The sequence below is a fragment of the Sapajus apella genome, unplaced genomic scaffold, assembly GCF_009761245.1.
Source record: "Sapajus apella isolate SASKATOON/1434 unplaced genomic scaffold, GSC_monkey_1.0 scaffold155, whole genome shotgun sequence".
Lineage (NCBI taxonomy): Eukaryota > Metazoa > Chordata > Mammalia > Primates > Cebidae > Sapajus > Sapajus apella.
The window spans coordinates 151,330-168,491 of NW_022437095.1; the positions used below are offsets into that span (position 1 = coordinate 151,330).

A 17,162-nucleotide genomic window follows, 5' to 3' on the forward strand; every position below is an offset into this window, starting at 1 on the left:
GGGAAATTTTTGATACTTGGTAAGGGGCAAGGAAGAACATTCCAGGGAGAGAGAACTGCATAAACAAAGGGATGGATTGGGAGCATATTTGGGAACTGTGATTAGTACAGTTTAGTAGCAATAATATGCACTCAGATAACGATGGACTGTAAGGTTTGGTTTGGCCATATCGACAAGGAACCTTAAATAATCAGCTCTCTGTACTCAGGATTCTAAGACTATAGTTTTGGTGGTGAACACCCAAATTGCTGTTCTTATATCTAGTCACGTCATTAGTCATGTTTACTGGATGAGAGAAGGATTTTTGTCTGTTTTGCTACTGCTGTGTCCTTAGAGCATAGAAGAGCATCTGGTATATAGCAGGCATATATGAATTCTGTGTTAAATGAGTGAATGAATTTAGATTTCATAAGAAAGAATAATTTTATGGTTGTACTTTAAAGAGATCTTGCCTCCATGGGTCAAGTTGTTTTTGGTACTTTCATAATATGCCTCAAACTTCATTGCATTTGTCTCACTTGGAATTCTCTCTCCCTGGCATTTTTTGCAGTGTTCTATGTGGGCTCTTATAACTCATGATCATCCTCCTTATAGTGTACCGGTATTACAAGTTACATTTATTTTCTGTGACTTGATCCAGGTAGATTTTAACTCTACACCTGTTTTTCTGAGATGTAGCATTGCTTCATTCTTTAATCTTGATTTTAATCATTTCTAGGAATCTGTGACATCACTTTTTGAGCTTTCTGCTACTTAGTCACCACTGTATTCTTCTGGTTATGTTAAATAAATATATTTACTGTTTATGGTATTATTTTAAAATGTTAGCTTTGCTGTTAAATTTAACATTTTACATTTTACATGTTACAACTTTGCTGTATTTTTTGTAGGTCTGAATAAATTACTCATATTCTTACATATCATGAATTGTGAAAAAATGTACAAGTTGAATTATGTTACCTATACCTGTTTGTATTATTCTTCAGTGTTTGCTCTAGAAATTATAATATGCATCCTTAATTTATGATAGTGTCCCGTGAATTAATATACTACTACTTGCATAAAATGTAGAAGATTTATAATTATATAATTCTGCTTACTCCGCCTTTCCTTCCTTTGTCCTTTGGTTGTCATATATCTTTTTTTTTTAATTGCATTTTAGGTTTTGGGGTATGTGTGAAGAACATGCAAGATTGTTGCATAGGTACACAGGTGGCAGTGTGATTTGCTGCCTTCCTCCCCCTCACCTATATCTGGCATTTCTCCCCCTGCTATCTCTCCCCAACTCCCCACCCCACACTGTCCCTCCCCTATTTCCCCCCAACAGACCCCAGTGTGTAGTGCTCCCCTCCTTGTGTCCATGTGTTCTCATTGTTCAACACCGGCCTATGAGTGAGAACATGCAGTGTTTGATTTTCTGTTCTTGTGTTAGTTTGCTGAAAATGATGGTTTCCAGGTTCATCCATGTCCCAACAAAGGACATGAACTCATCGTTTTTGATGGCTGCATAATATTCCATGGTGTATGTATGCCACATTTTCCCTGTCCAGTCTATCATTGATGGGCATTTGGGTTGATTCCAGGTCTTTGCTATTGTAAACTGTGCTGCAATGAACATTCATGTGCATGTGTCCTTATAGTAGAATGATTTATAATCCTTTGGATATATACCCAGTAATGTGATTGCTGGGTCAAATGGAATTTCTATTCCTAGGTCCTTGAGGAATTGCCACCCTGTCTTCCACAATGGTTCAACTAATTTACACTCCCACCAACAGTGTAAAAGTGTTCCTATTTCTCCACATCCTCTCCAGCATCTGTTGTCTCCAGATTTTGTAATGATCACCATTCTAACTGGCGTGAGATGGTATCTCAATGTAGTTTTGATTTGCCTGTCTCTAATGACCAGTGATGATGAGGATTTTTTTCATATATTTGTTGGTCTCATGTATGTCTTCTTTTGTAAAGTGTCTGTTCATATCCTTTGCCCACTTTTGAATAGGCTTGTTTGTTTTCTTCTTGTAAATTTGCATTAGTTCTTTGTAAATTCTGGATATCAGCCCTTTGTCAGATGGGTAGACTGCAAAATTTTTTCCCATTCTGTTGGTTGCCAATTCACTCTAATGACTGTTTCTTTTGCCCTGCAGAAGCTGTGGAGTTTGATTAGATCCCATTTGTCAATTGTGGCTTTTGTTGCCAGTGCTTTTGGTGTTTTGGTCATGAAGTCCTTGCCTAAGCCTGTGTCCTGAATGGTTTTGCCTAGATTTTCTTCTAGGGTTTTTATGGTGTTAGGTCTTATGTTTAAGTCTTTAATCCATCTGGAGTTAATTTTAGTGTAAGGTGTCAGGAAGGGGTCTAGTTTCTGCTTTGTGCACATGGCTAGCCAGTTTTCCCAACACCATTTATTAAACAGGGTATCCTTTCCCCATTGCCTGTTTTCGTGAGGTTTGTCAAAGATCGGACGGTTGTAGATATGTTGTGTTGCCTCCGAGGCCTCTGTTCTGTTCCATTGGTGTATATCTTTTGGTACCAGTACCATGCTGTTTTGATTACTGTGGCCTTGTATAGTTTGAAGTCCGGTAGTGTGATGCTTCCCGCTTTGTTCCTTTTGCTTAGAATTGACTTAGTTATGCAGGCTCTCTTTTTTTTCCATATGAAGTTTAAGGTGGTTTTTTTCCAGTTCTGTGAAGGTCATTGGTAACTTGATGGGGATAATGTTGGATCTGTAAATTACTTTGGGCAGAATGGCCATTTTCACGATATTGATTTTTCCTAACCATGAACATAGAATGTTTCTCCATCTGTTTGTGTCCTCTCTTATTTTGTTGAGCAGTGGCTTGTATAAGTATCGATCGACTTACCACCTATGCAACTTACGACCAGTCGACTTTACGACCACAATCGCTAGCCATGACTGCTCCACATGTGGCAGCGCAAACGTTGCCCAGCTGGGCGTATGACAGTGCGGACCAGCTTCCGGTAGCACTACCATCTCCGCGTGCACCATTTCAACTATACGTATAGTCTACTCAACGTAACGACCAAACCGTGTTACGACCAGTCCGCGGTCCCGACCGTGGTCGTAAGTCGAGCACTAGCTGTAGTTCTCCTTGAAGAGGTCCTTTATGTTCCTTGTTAGTTGTATTCCTAGGTATTTTATTCTCTTTGTAGCAATTGTGAATGGCAATTCGTTCTTGATTCGGCTTTCTTTAAGTCTGTTACTGGTGTATAGGAATGCTTGCAATTTTTGCACATTTATTTTGTAACCTGAGACTTTGCTGAAGTTGCTTATCAGTTTCAGGAGATTTTGGGCTGAGACGATGGTGTCTTCTAGATATACAATCATGTCATCTGCAAAAAGAGGACAATTTGACTTCCTTCTTTCCTATTTGAATACCTCTTCTTTCTTTTTCTTGCCTGATTGCTCTGGCTAGAACTTCCAGTATTATATTGAATAGGAGTGGTGAGAGAGGGCATCCTTGTCTAGTGCCACATTTCAAAGGGAATGCTTCCAGTTTCTGCCCATTCAGTATGATATTGGCTGTTGGTTTTTCATAAATAGCTTTTATTATTTTGAGATATGTTCCGTCAATACCTAATTTATTGAGGGTTTTTAGCATAAAGGGCTGTTGAATTTTGTGAAAGGCCTTCTCTGCATCAATTGAGATAATCATGTGGTTTTTATCTTTGGTTCTGTTTATGTGGTGAATTACGTTTATAGACTTACATATGTTGAACCACCCTTGCATCCCCGGGATGAATCCTACTTGATCATGGTGGATAAGCTTTTTGATGTGCTGTTGCAATCAGCTTGCCAGTATTTTATTGAAGATTTTTGCATCTATGTTCATCATGGATGTTGGCCTGAAGTTTTCTTTTCTTGCTGAGTCTCTGCCAGGTTTTGGTATCAGGATGATGTTGGTTTCATAAAATGATTTGGGAAGGATTCCCTCTTTTTGGATAGCTTGGAATCATTTCAGAAGGAGTGGTACCAGCTCCTCTTTGTATGTCTGCTAGAATTCGGCTGTAAACCCATCTGGACCTGGACTTTTTTTGGGTGTTAGGCTCTTATTTGCTGCCTCAACTTCAGACCTTGTTATTGGTCTATTCAGGGTTTCGACTTCTTCCTGGTTTAGCCTTGGGAGGATGCAAGTGTCCAGGAATTTATCCATTTCTTCCAGGTTTACTAGTTTATGTGCATAGAGTTGTTTGTAATAATCTCTGATGATGGTTCGAATTTCTGTGGAATCTGTGGTGATATCCCCTTTATCGTTTTTTATTGCATCTGTTTGGTTATTCTCTCTTTTCTTTTTTATTAATCTGGCTAGTGGTCTGTCTGTTTTGTTGATCTTTTCGAAAAACTAGCTCCTGGATTTATTGATTTTTTTGAAGGTGTTTTTGTGTCTCTGTCTCCTTCAGTTCTGCTCTGATCTTAGTTATTTCTTGTCTTCTGCTAGGTTTTGAGTTTTTTTTGATCTTGCTCCTCTAGCTCTTTCAATTTTGACGATAGGGTGTCAATTTTAGATCTCTCCTTGCTTCTCATGTGGGCACTTATTGCTATATATTTTCCTCTAGAGACTGCTTTAAATGTGTCCCAGAGATTCTGGTATGTTGTGTCTTCATTCTCGTTGGTTTCGAAGAACATCTTTATTTCTGCCTTCATTTCATTGTTTATCCAGTCAACATTTAAGAGCCAATTGTTCAGTTTCTATGAAGCTGTGCGGTTCTGAGTTAGTTTCTGAATTCTGAGTTCTAACTTGACTGCACTGTGATCTGAGAGACTGTTTGTTATGATGTTCGTTCTTTTGCATTTGCTGAGGAGTGATTTACTTCCAATTATGTGATCAATTTTAGAGTAGGTGCGATGTGGTGCTGAGAAGAATGTATATTCTGTGGATTTGGGGTGGAGTGTTCTGTAAATGTCTGTTAGGTTTGCTTGTTCCGGGTTTGAGTTCAAGTTCTGGATATCTTTGTTAATTTTCTGTCTCATTGATCTGTCTGATATTGACAATGGGGTGTTAAAGTCTCCCACTATTATTGTGTGGGAGTCTAAGTCTCTTTGTAAGTCATTAAGAACTTCCCTTATGAATCTGGGTGCTCCTGTATTGGGTGCATATATATTTAGGATCATTAGCTCCTCTTGTTGCATTGATCATTTTACCATTATGTAATGTCCTTCTTTGTCTCTTTTGATCTTTGTTGCTTTAAAGTCTATTTTATCAGAGATGAGAATTGCAACTCCTGCTTTTTTTTTTGGCTCTCCATTTGCTTGGTAAATCTTCCTCCATCCCTTTATTTTGAGCCTTTTATATCCTTGCCTGTGAAATGGGTTTCCTGGATACAGCACACCGATGGGTTTTGGCTTTTTATCCAATTTGCCAGTCTGTGTCTTTTGATTGGGGCATTTAGTCCATTTACATTTAGGGTTAATATTGTTATGTGTGAATTCGATCCTGCCATATTGATGCTAGCTGGCTGTTTTGCCTGTTAGTTGATGCACATTCTTCATTGCGTTGAAGCTCTTTACCCTTTGGTATGTTTTTGGAGTGGCTGGTACTGGTTGTTCCTTTCTATGTGTAGAGCCTCTTTCAGGAGCTCTTGTAAAGCAGGCCTGGTGGTGATGAAATCTCTGAGTACTGGCTTGTTCGCAGAGGATTTTATTTTTCCTTCACTAACCAAGGTTAGCTTGGCTGCATATGAAATCATGGGTTGAAAGTTCTTTTCTTTAAGGATGTTGAATATTGGCCCCCACTCTTCTGGCTTGTAGAGTTTCTGCTGAGAGATCTGCTGTGAGTCTGATGGGCTTCCCTTTGTGGGTAACCCGAACTTTCTCTCTGGCTGCCCTTAGAATTTTCTCCTTCATTTCAACCTTGGTGAATCTGACGATTGTGGTGCCTTGGGGTTGTTATTCTTGAGGAATATCTTTGTGGTGTTGTCTGTATTTCCTGGACTTGAATATTTGCCTGCCTTGCTAGGTTGGGGAAGTTTTCCTGGATAATATCCTGAAGAGTATTTTCCAGGTTGGATTCATTCTCTTCGCCACATTCCGGTACACCTATCAAATGTAGATCAGGTCTTTTCACATAGTCCCACATTTCTTGGAGACTTTGTTCATTCCTTTTTACCCTTTTTTCTCTAATCTTGCCTTCTCGTTTTATTTCATTGAGTTGATCTTTGACCTCTGATATCCTTTCTTCTGCTTGGTCAATTCGGCTGTTGAAACTTGTGCATGCTTCACAAAGTTCTTGTGTTGTGTTTCAGCTCCATCAATTCACTTATATTCGTCTCTTAAGTTGTCCATTTAGCGTTTCTTCAAATCTTTATTCAAGGTTCTTAGTTTCTTTGCATTGGGTTAGAACAAGTTCTTTTAGCTCACAGAAGTTTCTTATTACCCACCTTCTGAAGCCTGAATCTGTCATTTCATCACACTCATTCTCCATCCAGCCTTGTTCCCTTGCTGGTGAGGAGTTGTGATCCCTTGTAGGAGGAGAGATGTTCTGGTTTCAAGTGTTTTCACCCTTTTTGCACTGGTTTCTTCCCATCTTTTTGGATTTATCCACCTGTTGTCTTTGTAGTTGCTGACTTTCAGATTGGGTCTCTGAGTGAACTTCCAGTTTGTGGATGATGAAGTTATTTCTGTTTCTTAGTTTTCCTTCTAACAGTCTGGCCCCTCTGCTGTAGGACTGCTGAGGTCCACTCCAGGCCGTGCTTGCCTGGGTATCACCTGCAACTGTATATATTTTTAACTGTGTAAGAATGACTGAAACTTTGCGCTTTTATCTGAGTATTTGTATAATCTCACAGGATTAAGGTGTATTATTACAGTTCACCATTAGATGTCACTTTCTAACATATGTTAAATCCTTATCAATGAATTCCTTCCATTAAGGCATATCAAATTCTGAAAGTTGGTGCTCCAATACAGGTGTACTTAAACTGATAAATGTTTGTACTTCTTAAAGTGGTTGCTGTGTAAAATGGAAGTGTTTGTAAGTTACAACTTTTATTATATTTTAGTTATGTGTATAAATTTATACAGAACCAGCTGATTTTCCTAAAGTTTTCTTTAGAACTTGAATACTGGTATTATTTTTGAATTATTTGCTCTGTGGAGCAGCTTGGAACTATTAGAAGTAATAATGTTTGAATATTCAGGAATACCTTTAAACATGTTCAGAATATATTCTGTAATTCTCAAATACATCTTATTTTAGGAGTCTGACTGACACAATTCTCTCAAGATAAGTTTTGATAGCAACTATAGGGTTTATTTGTGTTTGTCTGAGAAAAGTGGGGAACTGAGTGGGCTGTGAAGAAACACAGGTAGAGAAAAGGAGATTCCTGTGGCTCTCTTGGCCTGTCATGGAACACAGCAAAGTGCTTCCCTTCCTCATTCTCCAAACTTAAAATATAGGAAAGGGAAGAGCAAGGAGATTTCAGCTATCTCAGAAGGTTAAATGTTCACTGTATATTTAAGGACCTAGATTTTAAAGTTAGCATGATAACACGTATGATCTAGAGGATGTTTTAGTGGTTTCCCAGTGCTAGGATTCATGAAGAAGGCTTACCAGATTCCTACAGACACGTCTCTCCATGCTGAGTTAAGAGAAGCCTCTGTGTTATTGTTGCTCATCAGACATCCAGGGTTTAACCTCCTATTTTCTGTTCCCCATCTTGCCAGGAGAAAACAGGAAAATTATTGGGAGGTGTGGTGGCAATTGTCTTCAATTCATCTAGAATACTATAATTTGAATACAATAGCAATGCTGTTTCCTAGTGGTGTAATAAATACCCCCGAAACTTACACCTAATCCAAGAATGTTATCATTCTTCGAATTTGTGACCTTCTAGTGTTCTGTCCCTTAATCTTTAACATCTCATTCTGGAAGTAACTTTCTTATATTTAATGTTCGTGGTTTGATTTAAAAAAAAGAATGTTGTTTTCATACATTGATATATGTATAGAAAATTTGATTTTTAAGCCGTGAGTATAATAAACCAAAGTATTAAACAGTTACAACATTTAAATTCCATTTTGTATTGATCAAATTACAAACAATGTAATGTCAGCAAGTGAAGTTTTATCTTGCAGTATTTCTGTGCTTTAAAATAAATATATTTTTTAAAAGTATATTGGTATGAAGTGACCACTTGTCCTTCTTGGGAGAACCTTTTTAACTTATTGGTTTTTAGAATGTCATTCTTTATGATGTAATGAAATGAATGATACCTCATATGAAGTAACTGGTGATGTGGATGGTAGAAAAAAATAGAATGTGGGCAGTACTACATACTACATTTGTATAATCAGGAGTTGAGAGATGCTGATAATGTTACTTATTTTGTAATCTGTTTTTTCCCTTATGTTTTTGCTTATTACTGCAGCTAAAGAAGTAAACAGGTCATGGCACGTTTAACAAAAAGACGACAGGCGGACACAAAAGCTATCCAGCATCTTTGGGCAGCCATTGAGATTATACGGAACCAGAAGCAAATTGCCAACATTGACCGTATTACAAAGTAAGTAAATTTAAACAAAAAACCTCTGTAAAATTTCGTAGAAGACTTTGGGGTGAAAGGCCAAAAAAAAAAGTTTATCTGTTATGCTAATCAACATCTATTACGGAGAACTGAAGACACTTTTTGCTTTGCAGGAGTATTTGTTAGGAAAACATACACAATAATATAAGCAACTTGTGTTTAGAAGTTTTATAGAAAAATTAGATAAGTAAAATATCACTACGTACTATTTATAATAGTTTTTTAGTTATCAAAATTTTTAACTCTTGGAGATTCTTTTTTTTTTTAATTTCTTTTTTGGCTAGAGTGCAGTGGCACGATCTCGGCTTACTGCAACCTCCGCTTCCCAAGTTCAAGCGATTCTCCTGCTTCAGTCTCCCAAGTAGTTGGGGTTACAGCCACTTACCACTACACCCAGCTAGTTTTGGATTTTTGGTAGAGATGGGGTTTCACCATGTTGGCCAAGGTGGTCTCGAACTCCTGACCTTGTGATTCACCTGCCTCGGCCTCCCAAAGTGCTGGGATTACAGGTGTGAACCACTGCACTTGGCTTGAGATTCTTTTATTAAAAACAACTTTAGTGAATCACTTGCTTTTATGTAGTGAAGCTATTTAAAAACAGCCTATTGTCGTTAATAATTTTAATATAGGATAGGCATGGTATGTGTAGTAACATCTTACTAGTTTATAGCCCACTAACAGAATTTTTAACAATTTCACTCTATATTTTAGAAATTATGTTAAATAAACATTCAGTTTTAAAGAAGAAAATTCTCCACCCCCACCCCTCAGTTTTTCAAGCTATTTATATGGGTAAGCAGATTCAGGATACCAAATTAAAAAATAAAAGTACTTTATGAATCTTCTATTTACATGTTGTGTACTAATTATAAGGGAATCTTCAATTAGGAACTTAGTTTTGTTTTGTTTCTCTGGGTACTTTTAAAGAAATAAAGCTAAATTTATCATTTTTAAATGTTTGGAATTTTAAAAATAATTCAGAGAAAATTTATACTTACCTCTCTCCACATTGTTTAGATGCTATATGTAAAAATGGAGAACGGGTAATTTACAAAACTCACTTAAATAAATGCTATTTTTGGAGACTTTACTAATAAGTAACAAAATCAAGTTCCATATATTTTTACCCTTTCCCTGTATGCTGGTGAAGAAGATTACAAAGGCTACTTAATGCGGGACACAGTGTCTCACGCCAATAATCCCAGCACTTTAGCAGGTCAAGGCGGGTGGATTGCCTGAGCTCAGGAGTTTGAGACCAGCCTGGCCAACATGGCTAAACCCCATCTCTGCTAAAAATACAAAAGCCCAGTGTGGTGGTGCGCACCTGTGGTCCCAGCCACTCAGGAGGCTGAGGTCGGTGAATTGCTTGAGCGTGGGAGGCAGAGGTTGCAGTAAGCTGAGGTCAGGCCACTGCACTCCAACCTGGGTAACAGTGAGACCCCCGTCTTGAAACAAAACAAAAGAACAAAGAAACTCAAAGGCTACTTAAGAGAGAAGAAAAAGGAGCTAGAGAAGGGGTAAGTGTATATGCAGCCCCAACCCTGCACTCACCCTTGGAGTATTTTAAAGATGACTATGTACAACTCCTTGCTCCTGTGAGATAGTAGAAGGAAAAAAAAAAAGATGATACTATGTGAACAATGAGAATAAAATAAATAGTAACTTATTTTAATTATTATGTTATTAAGTAAAGCACATAATTTGAGGTATGATAACTAAATGCAAATGATGTTGATGTGAAACATTAATAAAAAAACTCAGTACAAAACAGTATTTTCTTATGGTTGAGATTTTTTTAAAACTATATGTATATAGAAATTGCTTAGAGAAGAATGTTTGTATAAAATGCTTTTCTTTGGATTCAGCTTTTTAAATAAAAATCATGTAAACATGTCAACTATTTCAGTTTTTCAGATAACCTTTTTTCATCTGTAGCATCTTTGTCTAGAAGCTTTAGGGATGTTCTCTAAGCAGCTATCAGAATCTTCCACTGTGGATGCTGTGAATGCAGCTGTTAGACTGTGACCACCACGTTAACCACCTTCTTTTTTTTTCTTTTTTTGAGACGGAGTCTTGCTCTGTTGCCTGGAGTGCAGTGGCGTGGTCTCGGCTCTCTGCAACCTCCACCTTCTGGGTTCAAGCATTTCTCTGTCTCAGCCTCTTGAGTAGCTGGGATTACAGGTGCCTGCCACCACACCCAGCTAATTTTTGTATTTTTATTTTTATTAGAGATGGAGTTTCACCATCTTGGCCAGGCTGGTCTTGAACTCCTGACCTCGTGATCCACCTGCCTCAACCTACCAAAGTGCTGGGATTACAGGTGTGAGCCACCGCACCCGGCCAATTGTGGTCACCTTCTAATCTGGGAGTAAGAGAATTAACTCCCCCAGTAATGGGTGGCAGATATTTGTTGGATTATTACAACACCTGTGTGCGTACATGTGTACACATTAAACTGTAGTAAAAGATAAAAGACATGGAGATTAACAGGATTGCATACATCTCACTTTGCATTATGTATTATTGATAAGCATTCTTTATCTCCTTTCTTCATCAGAGTAGCCTTAATTGATGCAAAGCCTTATTTTTCTTCATATTGTAAGGTCCATACAATTTTTAAAATTAAATATGAATAAATTTATTTACCTACCAAATAGCCTTGGTTTTATTAGTCTCATCTAAAGATGAAAAAGAAAGAAAGAAAAAAGAAAGAAATAATCAGAGGTTAAGTGTTTAAGACTGGGTCCCAGTGTTTCCTCTGCCTCATCTCATCTGAGAGGTATGCCATGTTTATTTTTATTATGTGGCTCACATCAGAGCATCCTGTACTTTCATAACATTAATCACATTTGTCATTATTTCCCTGCTAGGCAGTTCCAAGAAAGAACTATCTAGAAAATTGCCTAACCCAGTCAGTGCCTTTGCTTCTTGTCTAATATTAATTTCCTTGCTTGTTAAACTTGCCTAAGGTAAGTTAGGAAGTAGCTTTGGACCGTGACAGGAAGTCAGATTCTTTGCTCTAAAGCCTGATATTCCTATTCTGTACTCTTGTTAGGTAAATACTTTTCAAGCCTTAGATTCATTTGAAGTCCAGTTGTTCTGCTTAGTCAAGTCTGAACATAAAGGTATCTTTTAAACTTTCTAAGGTACTGAAGGCTGTAGTAGAGTTATTGTCAAGAATGCATATTAGTCATTAAGTTTCAGTTCTTATTTAGACTGGTCAGTGACACCGTTATACAAAAAGCCACACAGTTTTTGGGAAGCATTAAAAGTTGTGGGCTTTAGGGTGACTGGCTCTTGGCCTGGTACATCCTAAACACACTGGTTTACTTCTTTATAATTGTTTAGTTCTGCTTGCTTTTGTTCTTTTAATCTATAGGTTTTTCTACTTTTTTGTTGTTGTTTTGTTTTGGAATTGATTGGAGAACCCCAGTCATTTGTTGTGATTTTTCCAGTCTGGCTTTTGCCAATTGCATCCCTGTAGTCTAGTTTAACCTGTTGCTCAGTCCTTTTTATTTCATGGAGATTGATAGCTGTATCTGGAGGGTTGGGGGTGGGGGCAACTTCCAAGGGAGCTGTGTGTTCTATCAGGAGACACATGATGTCAGTCGTTTCTCATTTTGTGATGTGCATAGCAATTGATACTAGATCCAGTAACTCATTAAGGACTGCAGAATGGTAATCATCTAATTTATCTTTCCTTTTTTACTTGGACTACTCCTATAAGGACAAAGCTTCCCATCTTCTGCTATTTGTTTACCCTGTGGAATGGTTCATATGGGAAAAATGTTCATATGGGAAAATTCATTCTCTTTATTTACCAGTTTTTAAAATAGCTTCCTTTAATGGTACCAATTAGATTTAAAAACAAATTACCCATTGGAATTCATGCATTTAATTACATTTTGTATATTTCAGTCCATTTTTGACGTACCCCTTACTGATGCTGTCTTTGACTAGTTGGAGCCCCTAGGCTCCTGGACTTCTTTCTGCTTTGTTATAGAACAAGATGTCTTGAGATCCTCTTGTACATATCCTGCCCCAGACCTGGAACCATTGATTTCTCCCAGGTGCTCTGGTTTCTTTTAGTTTTAAATTGTACTTTAAGAGCACTTCCCGGCTACTCAATGTTGCTACTGGGTGGGTCTGTCTTTCTAGGCCTCTGGACAGGGTTATGAAATGAAACATACTTCTAAAAGATAAAAACATCTCATGAGTTGATGCTGATATTTTTCATTGAAATTTGTGGCTACTGGGTTTTATTTACTTAACTCTTCTATCTAAAATCTTTACTTTCTGACATAGTGAGAATCATGGTTCTCAAAGACATCATCTGTGATAAAATTTTAGAATTTCATGTAATTAATCAATTATTTTATGCAACATTAAATACACAGCTATTAGAATACGAAAATCTTACTTAGTATATATACCATGTATAATTATGATTATGTTATTTTGTTATCTATACACACCCTTATTTTGTTTGGGGCCTCTCTGAGTATGCTGGATTTTCTTTTCCTGTCTTCTGTGTTTGTACTTTTCTATTTAATTCTTTTCATCTTTATTTTTGATTTTTAATATTCTTTGCAACCTCTTTTTTATGTAACATCTCGTGTATATTCATTTTTGTCTTCACTTCTGGAGTGATTTTTTTTTTCTATTTACTTCAAATGTTTAACTTAGAATTCTGAGTTTTTCTTCTGATTTGTAGCTTTTTAATCTTATATCATTTTATTCATGTCTTTTCTCATGTCTTGAGACAGTAGATTCTAGTTTTTTTTTCTGTTTTGTAGGCTTATCTTTGTCATGTTTCCAACTGTCAGACTGTCATTCTGCTCCATGTACCATAGTCCTCTCTGTTGGTCATTCTCTGTATTGGAAATCAGTTTTCCTAAAGTTGTGTCATGGCAGGGTGGTTCCTGAATACTCTTTCCAGATTTATGGCTCTAAAGTTCCTTCTTACAGCATTTTTATATAAAAAGTGCTAAAAATAGAGCCTATTTTTAATTGAGATTTCCCAGATTTTTCTCCCTCTTTTCCCTGTTTTTTTGTGGAATCACCTTTTCTTATACTGAGGGTCTTTTTAACTGACTGCAGTAGTATCTGTTACTTTTATTCATAGCTTCTCTGTAATACTAGCCTTTGTCCTGGAAGGGAGCTGTCACTAATTAATTTTGAGTATCCACAGGCCCATTAAGAGTTTACCACAAATTCATGAGTTACCATGAGTCATCTGCAAATGGGAGTGTGTAAAGTCCTGTCCAGTTTCAATGCTATTATCAAGTGGGCCTACTGTGCTTTCCAGTGAGGCTCCTTTGGGCACTTTACCCTCCTCTCCGCTGTTCCATTAGTATCTGTTGTGCCTTTCTTTCTCCCATAAGGGTATCAACACCAATTGGGATTGTAGCATTCAGATTTGTTCCCACCTGCTCAAATATTGGGATGCATAGGACTTCTCATGACTTAATTTTGTTGTACTTTGTATGTTGTCCAAGGGCATTTTGTTTTATTTGCTGTTCTTCCGGTAACTCAGTCTGGGTTTGGGGAGATTTAAGAACTATGTTACTGTTATTATTTCAGCTCACAACAATCTTGTGATTTTTTTTTTTTTTTTTAAGATAGTTACTAAAGGGGCAGGATATTTTCTGAAGTTCAAAAGCAGAGCCGAAAGCAATAAAAAATTCCCTCTGGCAGAGGCAAATCAAAGGAGCGTTCTCCATGTTTGTGTACTATACTGGACACATCAGAATAAATAGCAGTATTATCTTCAAACACAGGATTCTTAGCATAGCAAGACTTGGGTTGCAGTTTTAAAAAGACATTCCGGCCAGGCGTAGTGGCTCACACCTGTAATCCCAGCAATGTGGGAGGCCGAGGCGGGCGGATCACAAGGTCAGGAGTTTGTGACCAGCCTGGCCAACATAGTGAAACCCCGTCTCTACTAAAAATACAAAAATTAGCCGGGCATAGTGGCGCGCGTCTGTAGTTCCAGCTACTCGGGAGGTTGAGGCAAGAGAATTGCTTGAACCCGGGAGACAGAGGTTGTGGTGAGCTTAGATCGTACCACTGCACTCCAGCCTGGGCAACAGAGCAAACTCTGTCTCAAAAGAAAAAAAAAAATTCCATAAGTAGAATTTGTAGCTATTTGAAGGATTTAAGTCTCAGATCCTCATAATTAACTAAATTCTTAGAGACTAATAATTTTCTAATCTCTAACAAAATAGGAGAACTTATCTGTTCTAAATGTTTGTTCCATCTAATTGTGATGGTATCTAATTGGTAGTTCATAGCAATAGTCACCGTTAGTTGTCACCATCTCTCCCAAAGAGAGTTCTGAGTCTCTTTTTCCCCATATTCTTTTAATTTTCCTTTGTAAAACACTACTGGTTTCTGCCAGGTGCAGTGGCTCATGCTTGAAATGCCAGCACTTTGGGAGGCTGAGGTTGGGGGATAACTTGAGACTAGGAGTTTGAGACCCTCCTGGGCAACATAGTGAGACCCTATCTCTACAAAAAGTTTAAGAAATTAGCCAGGCAAGGTGGTGCATGCCTGTAGTCTCTGCTTCTTGAGAGGCTGAGGGAGGATCACTTGAGCCCGGGAGATCAAGGCTGCGGTGAACTGTTATTGTGCCACTGCACTCCAGCCTGAAGACAGAGTGAGACCCTGTCTCAAAGCAAAACAAAAACAAAAAACAAAACAAAACTGCTAGTCTTGTATCCAAGAAGATAGTAGGGAAGGTACTATAAGTTAGATATTCAGTGCTAAGATATTTTGAATATTTTGGCTATTTAAAAAACATACCCTAGAGAAACTTCTTTAATAAGCTCTAACATTTTGGCATGAAAAATATAATTATTAAAAGGGTCAGTCTGAAATCAGAATATGTATATATGGTTGTCTAATTTTTGATTAATAATTAAACTGTCCCTCTGATTTAAGGCTTATATTTATAAACTTGATTTAATGATAATATACAGTTCTATAGATAACCTCATTTGAGAGCTAAATAAGCACAAATAAATTTTGGCCTGTCAGCAAAACATTTTACATTTTTAGAAATTGAAGGATGTTTTGTGATGTTTAATTATTATAAAATGGAAACGAATGAGTCATTTCATAAAGAAGAAAAAGCAGTAGTCAGTGGAGGTTTATGTGTGAAGATAAGCACAGGGAATAGTAGCTTCTCTTTTCAGTTTAAATGTCTGTAAATGCTAAATTATAGCTAGCACATATGAACTCATCAGTTTTGTGTAATTTGAATAGATATATTACATTTTTGAAACTTATTTAACAGTAATATTATGCCAAAGATGCTAGCCCTCATTTTATAGATTATAAATCAAGAAATAAAGGATAAAGAATCATAGAACAAAATCAGTAAAAGAAGTGAAATTTAAACTTTTAATCACTAACTTTCCCAACATGAGGCCATGTGTTGTGGTTCACACCTGTAATCCTGGCACTTTGGAGGGCTGAAGTGGGTGGATCGCTTGAGTTCAGGAACTTCAAGACCAGCCTGGGCAATATAGTAAGACCCCATCTCTACAAAAAATACCAAATTAGCTGGGTGCAGTGCCATACGCCTGTAGTCCTAGCTACTTGGGAGGCTGAGGAGGAAGGATTGCTTCAGCATGGAAGTGTGAAACTACAGTGAGCCATGATTGTGCTGCTCTACTCCAGCCTGGGCAACAGAGTGAGACCCTGTCTCAAAAAAAAAAAAAAAAAAAAAAAAAAAAAAAGCTTCCCAGTATGATTCATAACTCATTGTCATGTTATTCCACTAGATGCTATGTCTATTTTAATATCCAATGAAAACAAGTTACATATATCTTTAATCCAAACAAATTACTCACATCTACTCTTATCACTTGGTTTTAGAGGTTTAAAATTATTTTAAGTAATGCTTATAAGATAGTTTAGAGACATGCTTTTGAAATAAGTACAGATTTTATACTAGTCTCTACTGGCATTGTTGGCTAGACTGTGTGATTGAGGGAGGTTAGCTTGTTTATTATTGACTACTAGAAAAAGCAATTGAAGTAGTTGACCTGTATGTTTCCTTCCTGTCTTGGGCAACTTTAACTTTGTGTTTCTGGAGGTGATCAACACTGTGAATAGCATTATTAAACTAACATTCGATTGGTAGACTAGTCCCATTCAAGTGATTATTTCAGATTAGGGCATCAATTAATTACATGTATTGCTTACTTTAGGGTCAAACCCCAGTTAGAAAATGTGACCTCTGACCTCTTGTGACATGTTTGGCATTGAAATTTCTGAGTTCTCCTGGAGTTCTTCCTGTCGCTACAGATATACATAAACCCAAACTGTAAGTCCTCTTTGTGTGTAGGTTGCATTTGAAGTTGCAACTAGGTACACATTAATTCTTTAACTTTTTGAAACTCACTTTCCAGGAACTGTTTATTTATGTAAGTTAAATTTTGCTATGTCTCATTGTCAGTTTCTGTTCCTTCAATGGAATTATTGGAGAGGAAGAGAATGGCCATTGCTTAAGTTCTTTGGAAATAAGTTCATTTAAAAAACACAACTGATTAGTACTATACTATACTATTTGTGTAATCCCAAGGATTCTCCACAGAACTGCTTATTGTATTCTC

The 17,162-nt window shown here is 37.3% G+C and overlaps 1 protein-coding gene across 27 annotated transcripts in view; it reads left to right on the forward strand.

Moving 5' to 3' along the window:
• The window catches only part of ZMYND11 (zinc finger MYND-type containing 11), a 123,901-nt gene that overhangs the window by 38,226 nt on the left and 68,513 nt on the right, over positions 1-17,162 (forward strand). For 24 of the 27 annotated variants that reach the window (XM_032266121.1, XM_032266139.1, XM_032266127.1 and 21 more), the window contains one exon: positions 8,386-8,520. In XM_032266121.1, the coding sequence (XP_032122012.1) occupies positions 8,405-8,520 (116 nt within the window). In that variant the 5' untranslated portion in view covers positions 8,386-8,404. Of the gene's footprint in view, positions 1-8,385; positions 8,521-16,757; positions 16,874-17,162 lie in introns of those variants that run through there. The other 3 variants (XM_032266133.1, XM_032266145.1, XM_032266135.1) reach the window with 2 other exon arrangements.